Source organism: Coregonus clupeaformis, unplaced genomic scaffold, assembly GCF_020615455.1.
Source record: "Coregonus clupeaformis isolate EN_2021a unplaced genomic scaffold, ASM2061545v1 scaf1271, whole genome shotgun sequence".
NCBI lineage: Eukaryota > Metazoa > Chordata > Actinopteri > Salmoniformes > Salmonidae > Coregonus > Coregonus clupeaformis.
In genome coordinates this window covers 149,028-159,674 of record NW_025534725.1, presented here as the reverse complement: position 1 = coordinate 159,674, position 10,647 = coordinate 149,028, and the positions used below count along the sequence as shown (strand labels likewise).

General features: G+C 46.7%; 2 protein-coding genes across 2 annotated transcripts; one reads left to right on the top strand and one right to left on the bottom strand.

Annotated features, from left to right (window-relative positions):
• The first annotated feature begins 141 nt into the window (after positions 1-141).
• On the top strand, positions 142-1,511 carry LOC123486568 (lengsin-like). Its single transcript, XM_045217910.1, has one exon. It carries the CDS (start codon positions 169-171, stop codon positions 1,357-1,359), a length of 1,191 nt encoding a protein of 396 aa, XP_045073845.1. The 5' UTR covers positions 142-168; the 3' UTR covers positions 1,360-1,511.
• A 3,257-nt stretch (positions 1,512-4,768) lies between these two features.
• Positions 4,769-10,199, bottom strand: LOC121566101 (protein FAM83B-like). Its single transcript, XM_041876302.2, has 4 exons — positions 9,747-10,199; positions 8,555-8,719; positions 6,681-6,805; positions 4,769-6,452 (listed from the first exon to the last, which is right to left on the bottom strand). Exons 1-4 carry the CDS (start codon positions 10,197-10,199, stop codon positions 4,769-4,771), a joined length of 2,427 nt encoding a protein of 808 aa, XP_041732236.2.
• Positions 10,200-10,647: the final 448 nt, after the last annotated feature.

Sequence of the window (10,647 nt, the reverse complement as noted above, 5' to 3'; positions counted from 1 at the left end):
TACACAAACATCCTGAAACGTACTAGCTATAGTGTATTGAGACAACCCACAATGTTATAATGCTATTTGTTTAAATGGTTGCTAAATGGTTATGCTTGCCTATAGGAAAAGTCCCATGATGTAAACCTTTTTTTATCTTTACAGGAGAAAGCAGTATACGGGGTGCCGATGCCAAGAAGCTACCTAGAGCTGACCCTGAGCCCTAAGAGCAGTGAGGTGGACCACGCCAACAACCCTGCCAACTTCAGCAGCGACGTGCTGCTGATCCCAGACCTGTCGACCTTCAGGGTGCTGCCCTGGGCAGAGCAGACGGCCCGGGTCATCTGTGACCCCTGCATGATAACCGGCAGCCCCCTGCGCACCGCACCCCGCCTCATCGCCAAGCAGCTGATGGGGCAGCTCCAGAGCCTGGGTTTCTCCCTGCACTCCTCCTTCACCTACGAATGCTGTGTCCTGGGCGCGCCCGACAGGGTGGGCCCCAAGACCATGCTGTTCCCCGCCACCACCCTGGCCAGCAACCACGACCTGCCCTTCTTCCAGCAGCTGGTGAATGGGATGTACTGCATGGGGGCCGACGTGGACAGCTTGGCCTCAGCCATGGTGCCCGGTCAGATGGAGATCAACCTGAGGCCGGAGTTTGGCATCGCGGCCGCCGACACCGCCTTCACGTTCCGTACCGGCATCAAAGAGATGGCGAGGAAACACAGCTACATCGCCAGCTTCTTCACCGACGACAGCCTGTACAATGCCGGGGTGCTTTCCCATTCTCTCTGGGACGCCAACGGCCGCCGTAGTCTCTTCCACACCGGGGACCACGGCGGAGGGGAGCTGTCGGAGATTGGCAGGAAGTGGCTTGCGGGGCTCCTGAGCCACTCAGCCGCCCTGAGCTGCCTGCTCTCCCCTGGGCTGGGCTGCCGCAGCCACATCGCCAAGAAGGTCAAAGACCCCAAGCACAACGTGCTCTATGCCACCTATGGCTACAATGACAACAGCAGCGCCTTCAATGTAAAATGCCACGGCGGGCGGGAGACGCATATCGACAACAAGCTGGGCTCGGCCATGGCTAACCCATACGTGGTGATGGCGGCCACCGTGGCGGCAGGACTGGACGGTATCAAACGCAACCTGGCGGCTGAGACGGGTCTGACCAGGGCCTCCACCCACACCCAGCTGGGGAAACAGCAGTTTGCCATCCCTGTGAAGATGGAGGATGCTCTGGTGGCTTTGAGCGAAGACCATGTGATTTGCGGAGCCCTGGGAGAACCATTTGTGCAGTATTTTATTGCTCTGAAGCAATTTGAGATTGAGACCGAAGAATTGGATGCAGAGAGGAACAAATGTCTGGAATATTTCATATAGAAGTACTCAATATTGTACAGTGGGATTCCTGTTAAACAAATGGATTGATCGAATTCATACAAAGCTTTCTTTGAATATATATATTTTTTATTCCATATTTGACAGAAAACAATAAAAACATGATTGAAATATCAACATCTGTGTGCAGGGCCCAAATGAATTGAAAATGTATTATCACATTTAATCTGATTTCTTTAAAAAGAGAGTAGGAAACATCTGGGGTTTGGGTGTTGAATTATGATGTCATACAGTAGATAGCTGTCAGTAAGGTACACAAACATAAATAACATTCTCAACCTATTACAGTGCTATGGAAAAATGTATGAAAGGAAACTGGCTACTTTACGCTGAATACTGACATTGAAACTTATTTTACATGTATAGCTGAACACAGCACTTTGAATTCAAAACACAAATGTGGATTTGGCTAGTGAAATTAGAGGGTACCTTATATTGAAGTAATTATTTTCCTATGCATGTATGCACTTTTAAAAACAAAGGATCGTAAAATAATCACGTTTGGGGTATTCATTTGACAACTAAGGGGCAATCTAAATGACAATTTCACAAGTAAGGAATAAAAATAATATTGCTTTATCAGAATTCGCACACTTGCCATATTAGAACATTCCAATATATATATATTTTTACAATAAAATGTATCCCATAACCACTGCAAAAAATAAATGAAAATTCCCTAAAGACTCTTAACAGTCTAATTTACAATACAAACCCTGTCATAGAACAGTGCTGTTATTGCCTTGATCGTAGACAACATTTACACATTCACTTCTTGCTGATGAGATTCCCCACCCGTTGTATGAATCGGCCAAGCTTATTTTCATTAGGCGTAGTTTCAGTCTGATAGCTGTGTATGGAACTAATAGAGGGATGTCTCACAAACAAACTCCTGTGTTTGTCTGAGTCATATTTGTTTGTAGTAGTTGTTGTCGGTTTATCAGATGGCTTGTTGTCAAATGAAACATAACTCTCAAATCGGCTATATGCTCGTTTCTGCCCGGTGTCACACCCTGGTTCTGGGACTCATTATTGTTGAGCCAGGGTGTGTGCAGTCTATGTGTTTATGTTCTATGTTGGGTGTCTAGGTTGTTGTTTTCTATGTTTGGTCAATGACTCCCAATCGGAGGTAACGAGTGTCAGCTGTCGGCTCGTTATCTCTGATTGGGAGCCATATCTATACTGTGTGTTTTCACCTTGGGGTTGTGGGTTTTTGTTCCAGGTTCAGTCATAGTCACTGTAGGACTTCACTATCGTCATTTGTTTGTTGTTTTCGTGGTTGCTTTTATTTAAATAAAGTCATCATGTTCACTCCACGCGCTGCGTATTGGTCCGTTCCTCAGACGATCGTGACAGAAAAACCCACCATAGAAGGACCAAGCAGCGTGTCCAGGAGCAAGACAGCTGGACATGGGAGGAAGCGCCTGGTAAGGAGATCGAGAGGCTGGCGATGGCCCAGGTGGGCAAATCGTGGTCCTGGGAGGACATGCTCGGGGGCAAGGGACCTTGGGGGAAGATCAAGGCCCTGGCGAGAGAGGAGCAACTTGGCGTCAGCAGGGCCATCATCGTTGGAAGGACGAGAGGCAACCCCAAAAAGTTTTTTGGGGGGCACATGGCTTGGACGACGGGGCTAACGGAGGCAGAGAAGGGGCGAATTCAAGAGGCCACCAGGTTACGGGGGCTACTGGTTAAAGGAGGGAAAGGAGATGTAGAGGCACGGCGTGAGAGACTGAGGTGTGTATCCAGTCCGGTCCGGCCCGTTCCAGTTCCCGGGTAGAGCCAGTGGTGTGTGTCCCCAGTACGGTCCGGCCAGGTACGGCCCCCTCGCACCAAAGGGACGGTGCGCGTCTCCAGCCCGGTCCGACCTGTTCCTGCCTCTCGCACAAGGCCTACGGTGTGCGTTGCCAGCCCAGCCCGGCCTGTTCCTGCTCCACGCACAGAACCTACGGTGTGCGTCGCCAGCCCAGCCCGGCCAGTTCCTGCTCCACGTACTAAGCCTACGGTGTACGTCGCCAGCCCGACCCGGCCTGTTCCTGCCACTCGCACCAAACCTACGGTGCGCGTCGCCAGCCCGGTCCGGCCTGTTCCTGCCACCCGCACCAAGTCTACGGTGCGCGTCGCCAGCCCGACCCGGCCTGTTCCTGCCACTCGCACCAAACTGACGGTGCGCGTCGCCAGCCCGGTCCGGCCTGTTCCTGCCACCCGCACCAAGTCTACGGTGCGCGTCGCCAGCCCGACCCGGCCTGTTCCTGCCACTCGCACCAAACTGACGGTGCGCGTCGCCAGCCCGGTCCGGCCTGTTCCTGCCACCCGCACCAAGTCTACGGTGCGCGTCGCCAGCCCGACCCGGCCTGTTCCTGCCACTCGCACCAAACTGACGGTGCGCGTCGCCAGCTGGCGTCGCCAGCCCGGTGCTGCCCCTTAGTCCGGTGCTGTCCCTTAGTCCGGTGCTGCCCCTTAGCCTGGTGCTGCCCCTTAGTCCGGTGCTGGCCCTTAATCTAGTGGGGTTAAGGTGGAGGGTGGTCATTTGGAGGAGGCTACGTAAGCGGGTAGTGACTATGGTGGGGTGGTGGTCTAGGCCGGAGCCAGAACCGCCACCGAGGAGGTATGCCCGCCCAGCCCTCCCCTGTTTGGGGGTTTTGAGGCGCGGTCGCAGTCCGCGCCTTTAGGGGGGGGTACTGTCACACCCTGGTTCTGGGACTCATTATTGTTGAGCCAGGGTGTGTGCAGTCTATGTGTTTATGTTCTATGTTGGGTGTCTAGGTTGTTGTTTTCTATGTTTGGTCAATGACTCCCAATCGGAGGTAACGAGTGTCAGCTGTCGGCTCGTTATCTCTGATTGGGAGCCATATCTATACTGTGTGTTTTCACCTTGGGGTTGTGGGTTTTTGTTCCAGGTTCAGTCATAGTCACTGTAGGACTTCACTATCGTCATTTGTTTGTTGTTTTCGTGGTTGCTTTTATTTAAATAAAGTCATCATGTTCACTCCACGCGCTGCGTATTGGTCCGTTTCCTCAGACGATCGTGACACCCGGTGTCTGAATGAATTGATGCTTGACTCTCCACAGTGTTTGTGGAGCTCAGGGAGTCCTGGTCCGGTTCACGTTTCTTTCTAAAGCTCCTTCTAACCCAGCTAGTATTTAACCCAGGAGATTATGATTTACCTGCTGGGTTGGGAGAATTATGTTGTTGTTCCTTTTCGGTTTCATTACCAGCCGCATTGTGTGATGACCTGGAAGGGCTTGGCGAATGACCTTTGGGTGATGTAGTAAGTCCCACAGCTGACGGTTTTCCAGGAGGATCTGAGATGGTTCTCTGCTCTTCTGAAATGTCAGCCTGCACTAAATGCTTTGATTTCACTGAACCTATCCTTTGAAGTGTGGATCTGAATTAATTTTGCCTTTGGAGTTCTGCTCCTTCTTCCTGGTGTGGCATTTTCTCCATCATTTTCTCCACTGAAACATCGGCATGCACTATATTCTTTATTGATTTCACAGAAGTTGTGGGTTTCACTGGATTCACACTTTGGCGTGTTTTCTCTTTGTCTGAGTCGGAGCTGTTGGCCAGCTGGTCAGTGGAGCCATGACTCTTCCTGGTGGGGCCCTCCTTCTCCTCTGGTATTCCAATCAAAGACGTTAGCGCTTTAGAGCTCTCCACATTAAGTCCAGTGGGTCTGAAGTTGGAGGGCTTGAGCAAAGGCTCCTTTAGTTGTATTCCCAGTTGGGCTGCCGACATCGTCCTGGAGAGAGGCTCTTGCCAGTCATCAAGAGGATTCCTCTCTGTCTTGGTCTTGATGTCGTATTGTGAGACAGACCTTTGTGCATCACTGAAGTTGGTTTGTTTATATGTTTGGTCTCTAACTCTTTTTTCCTCTTCCTGTTGACCTCCTGGGCTGAGTTCCTCTCTGCGGCTGGATGGTCCCTGATTAGAACTGTGTTCTGAGCTGCCTGATAACTCTGCCATACTGTGCCTTTTATCCAGGCCTCTCTCTGACGACCTTCTTTTAGCTCTTTCGAGAGCAGACAAAACAGTCAGCCTGAGAGAATCCTGGCTCTGCCCTGGCCTTAAGTTGCTGACAGGTTCCTCATACTCATGTAAACTGAGCCTTTTCCATCTGATCTCTTCCAATCTCGTCTGACTCTCCCTCAATCTAGCAGGGGTCAGTTGGGGTTGGAAGTTGCTTAGGCCACCTAGAATGCCCTGTGGGGATGTCACTCCTAGACCGCCCTGTGGGGATGTCACTCCTAGACTGCCCTGTGGAGATAGCATCCATAGACTGCCTTGTGGAGATGTCACAGAGTGCTTAGACATATAGTTAGGAGTTTCAGACTGCTCTGCCAGACGGCTGTTGAAGAGGACTGATGTTCTCATACAGGATGATGTGTTTGGGTTCTGCGTACTGTCAGGCAGATGCAGATTCTCAACTGGCTCCCCTAGGGTCACATCACTGTTATTGAGGTACGAGTCGATCTTCCACCTATTAAGAGAGGTCTCACTGCTGTAAGGGAGTAGATGCTGTTGGCCAATGCCATACTTCTTCTTCTGTGTGTAATGATTCACCCTGCCTGGTAACAGTGGATCTTCGCTGCGTCTGCTTCTCTCAGGGGCACTGTGAGCACCGCCAGCGTAATCTCTTACATTCCTCAAGTGAGTTATGGAATTCCCTCTCAGCGGCAGCTCTCCGGCGTAGCTGTGTCCCCTCACAAGTTTCCCCATATCGGTGCGGTGAGATTGATTCAGTCTGTCCTGAATGCTCAGTCCTCTTGTGACCATCTGTCCATTGTTGTATCGATCGTCCTTCTGTTGACCGGTAGAACTCATCAAGCCAAGCTGTCTCCCGCGGGATCTCATGTGAATCTGGTCGAGAGAGAGTCTGCTCTCGAAGAGCCGACCGGGATAAGGGTTGTACGTGGACTTTGCCGGCTCTTTCCAGAAGTCTTTCTCTTGAGAGAGAGTGGCGGGCAGAGTGGATCGGGCGAACAGACGTCTGAACTCCTCATCGTAGGAGCCCACCAGCTGCCCTGTGACGACCAGGACCATGCTGAGGTTGATCTTCTCGAAGGACCACATGAAGCTGGAGAAAAGGGAGACCAAAAGAAAAGTGTTATAATAAATACATGCAGTCATCCGGTTACTTATACATAGAACTCCATTAATACTTTAGAAAGTGTTAGTATGCTACATAATGTATAACATTATATTTAATATACTGTATTTAACAAGTTAAGGAAGAGTTTGGGAACAGATTTCTGTTTTAAATGCAATAGAGGGGACATAGTTGGTTGTACTAGGTTAGACATACCTGTATGTACCGTACAACACTGTTTTGCAGTCCACCAATAGAAACCTCTGCTCCAAAGATCCATGGAACTTTGCTCCAGATCGACATATATACTGCTGTCCTTTCACTGTCCGAACTCGCAAATTCTGAACAAGACAGAAGAACGGAGTTAAAATCTCTCACCATTTATTTTTTCGCACACACACACACACACACACACACACACACACACACACACACACACACACACACACACACACACACACACACACACACACACACACACACACACACACACACACACACACACACACACACACACACACACACACACACAACTACTACAACTCTAACCTTATCAAACTTGTGACAACCATCCCCAAAACCATTGACAGGAGGCCAACCAGAAAATGTGTTTGGAATTATTAAGAGTTACAGCAAGACAACAAACACATTTCACCTTTCATTGGGATACTTTGTTTTTGCTCAAAAACAAGTTCTCAGTCTATCCAATTGAGACAAATGGTAAAGACACTGCGTAACAGGAACAAGCCTGGCACTGCACTATAAAACTCATGAAGTAAACCTGGATGAAGTCATCCAGCATGTTGGTACACTGATGATGCTTCAGGGGAAATAGACGCACCGGTATATGACTACTGCATTTCCACCAAGGGTTTGGAGCAAACGTCATTGCTAATCTAAGACTCCTGCCAATAGTTAAAAGGTCATGCCACTGACAAACTCCTTGTCACGATCGTTGACTGAAGACACGGACCAAGGCGCAGCGTGATAAGCGTACATACTTTTATTTAACGTACTTAACGACAAAAACAACAAACAAACGATACGTGAAGTCCTGAGGTTATAACACAACAAACCTTTACGGATCAAGATCCCACAAAGACTAGTGCAAAACAGGCTGCCTAAGTATGGTCCCCAATCAGAGACAACGAGCTACAGCTGCCTCTGATTGGGAACCACCCTGGCCAACATAGATCAAACGATCTAGAACAAAAACATAGAAAAACTAAACATAGCAAATCCACACCCTGGCTCAACATTTAAGAGTCCCCAGAGCCAGGGCGTGACACTCCTGCTATGCATTTAAAAGAGACCTTGGTCTCAGTATGACGCCCTGATAAAATAAAGGTTAACTAAATAAAATAAATACAATTGTATTAGGACTTTAAGCTCTTACAGTGCTTCACCACTTCACCACATTCACTCAGCTAACTGAGTGTACAAAACATTAGGAATGCATGCCCTTTCCATGACTTACTGTAGACCAGGTGAATCCAGGTGAAAGCTATGATCCCTTATTGCTGTCACTTGTTAAATCCACTTCAATCAGTGTAGATGAAGGGGAGGAGACAGGTTAAAGAAGGATTTTTAAGCCTTGAGACAATTGAGACATGGATTGTGTATGTGTGCCATTCAGATGATGAATGGGCAAGACAAAATAATTAAGTGCCTCTGAACAGGGTATGGTAGTAGGTGCCAGGCGCACCGGTTTAAGTGTGTCAAGAACTGCAACGCTGCTGGGTTTTTCACGCTCAACAGCTTCCCATGTGTATCAAGAATGGTCCACCACCCAAAGGACATCCAGCCAACTTGACTTTAACTGTGAGAAGCATTGGAGTCAACATGGGCCAGCATCCCTGTGGTACGCTTTCGACACCTTGTAGAGTCCATGCCCTGATGCATTGAGGCTGTTCTGAGGGCAAAAGGGGGTGCAACTCAATATTAGGAAGGTCTTCCAAATTTTTTATACACACAATGTAATGGGAGACACAAATCATGTGTAGAAACTTGTGGTATTTCATTGGTCGAAGTAGAAGTTTTTGTTATAGTTAATTAAAATGTTGCGAAGTATTTCAAATATAATTCCTTACCTTGAGATCTTGGATTTGGACATCTGCGCTCTCAGCCATATTCAGAAAGCTTTTGAATTGGAAGTCATCAAGAAGTATGTAGACCACCACTCCCCTAGTAGTTGCATTGACAATCTCCTTAAAAATATCAACGTCAGTGAAGATGTCCATCGCTATAGCAATAACCTATAATGAAAAGGGATTAAGAACAGGCTTAATTATCAGTTGTGTGAACAGCAGAGGTTTATTGAAAGTAGAAGTCTCAGAAATTGGTCACGAAATCTGAAAAGGTGCCTCGTCTTTTAATGTGTAGTAATTGCAGTGTTGGGGAGTAGTGAACTACATGTAGTTCAACTAGTAATTTAATTACATTTTGCAGTAGTAAAAAATCTGTAGTTAATTACTTGTTTTGCCATGTAGTGGTGTAGCTAACTACTGGAACTGCACACTACTAATAAAATATGGGTGAAGAAGGCAAGAATTTCATTTATATTTCTGCATCAGACCTGCCTAATTCTCACGAAACACTTTTCATGTGCCTTATTCTCACTTTTTGTGTTTAATAGACTAATTACACATCTGACACCAGAGTAATCTGTTCTTGCAATTTTGGGTCAATGACATTTCAGATTTATATATGATCATTTTTCACAAAGTAGTTTGGATGTAGTGAACTACTTTTTCCAAAGTAACTTTAGTTAAGTAAACTATATTTTTCTTAAGTATTGCTTTAGTGTAGCTTAACTTCTTCCAGTGTGAAGTAATTGGTAGCTTGGTCAATTATATTTTCAGAGTAGCTTCAAAAGTGCACTGTTTGTACAGCACAGACTGTACTGGATGTGCGTTTTGAGATGTAACAATGGCTTTTGTTACCCAAACACACACTTTTTTAACCTTCTGGAATTACATATCGAATTGTATGGATGATAAGTGAAAACCTTTCAGAAAGCCTGGCAAGCCGTCATGACGTGTGAAGCTGACATTTCAGTAGGCCTACGTTTAAACAAGTTCAAGTTGAGACAGGCTTAGGTGGTTGATATGCCACAGACATTTTAAATGAACATAAATGTTTTCTCAACATGTGCACCTGTGGGAAATGCTACTCTGTAAGAAAGGCAATTCAAACCTGTAATGTGAATTTGTACAAACCATAACAGTAAATACCAGACACTGCAAATGATTGATGGGAAATTATATTATTGTGCCTCATTACCTGTCTTGCATCTTGGATTTGTTTACGTATCATCTCTTTGATGGTCGGTGTGTTGTGTCTGGGAGGGTGGAAAAGCAGGCTGATGTTTGTCTCCATGTTCTCATTGGTGACCTCTGGCCAGCCGAGGTCAAGGTCAGGAACCTCCTCATCTGACTCAGTGGGGAAGTAAGTGGAGGGAGCTCTGATATTTTCTTTACTTTCATGTTTCACTGCTTCAGAATCCTCATCCTCTGGGACTGGCAACTCTGCATTGTCTAAAATGAAGATGATCTCCTCTTCAGAGAGAAAGTCACTGAGTTGTTCGGCTTTGAGGTACTCCTGGTAGACATCTCTACCCCCACTGAGCAGAGCGTAGATGGCAAGCCGGTAGGACTCCTTGTAGTGTGGCTGGATGTATTCTGCTGGAATCACGTCTTCTTTGAATGACAACAGACATGAGAGCGTGGATTCCATTTGTACGGTTTCCCCCTGAGAGGATCTCTGATTTACGTAGAATGGGGTTTTTACCTTAAAAAATATACAATATACTATGTGTTATGACAGAACTGATTAAATTGTGATTTGTACGATTTTCATCTTCACTATGTATAATGCCACAACCTAATGCCAAACCCATTTAAGTAAAATAGTTTTGACTGACAAACTACCACATGTGAAACTTCCAATAACTGTTTGATTTTACCATATTTTTGTAGACATTCTTCATTCAGTACATTTGTGGAAAATACACTTCAACTGTGTGGAAATTCAAGTACAGACAGTACACCACAAATGATATTTTCAAATCATTCTGAAAATTTCAGGGGAGAGAGACAGAAAAGAGGCCTTGCACTCAATTGAATGTCATAATGTCAACAAACAAGACTTACTTCATGGTCAGCAATGATAGCCAGCTCTTTCA

Coding starts and splice junctions, on each gene's coding strand:
- LOC123486568 (XM_045217910.1), top strand. CDS start 169: ATGCCAAGAAGCTACCTAGAGCTGACCCTGAGCCCTAAGAGCAGTGAG.
- LOC121566101 (XM_041876302.2), bottom strand. CDS start 10,199: ATGGAATCCACGCTCTCATGTCTGTTGTCATTCAAAGAAGACGTGATT. Junction 8,720..9,746: donor AAATCCAAGATGCAAGACAG/GTAATGAGGCAC, acceptor TTTTCATTATAG/GTTATTGCTATAGCGATGGA. Junction 6,806..8,554: donor TCCAAATCCAAGATCTCAAG/GTAAGGAATTAT, acceptor TGTCTTGTTCAG/AATTTGCGAGTTCGGACAGT.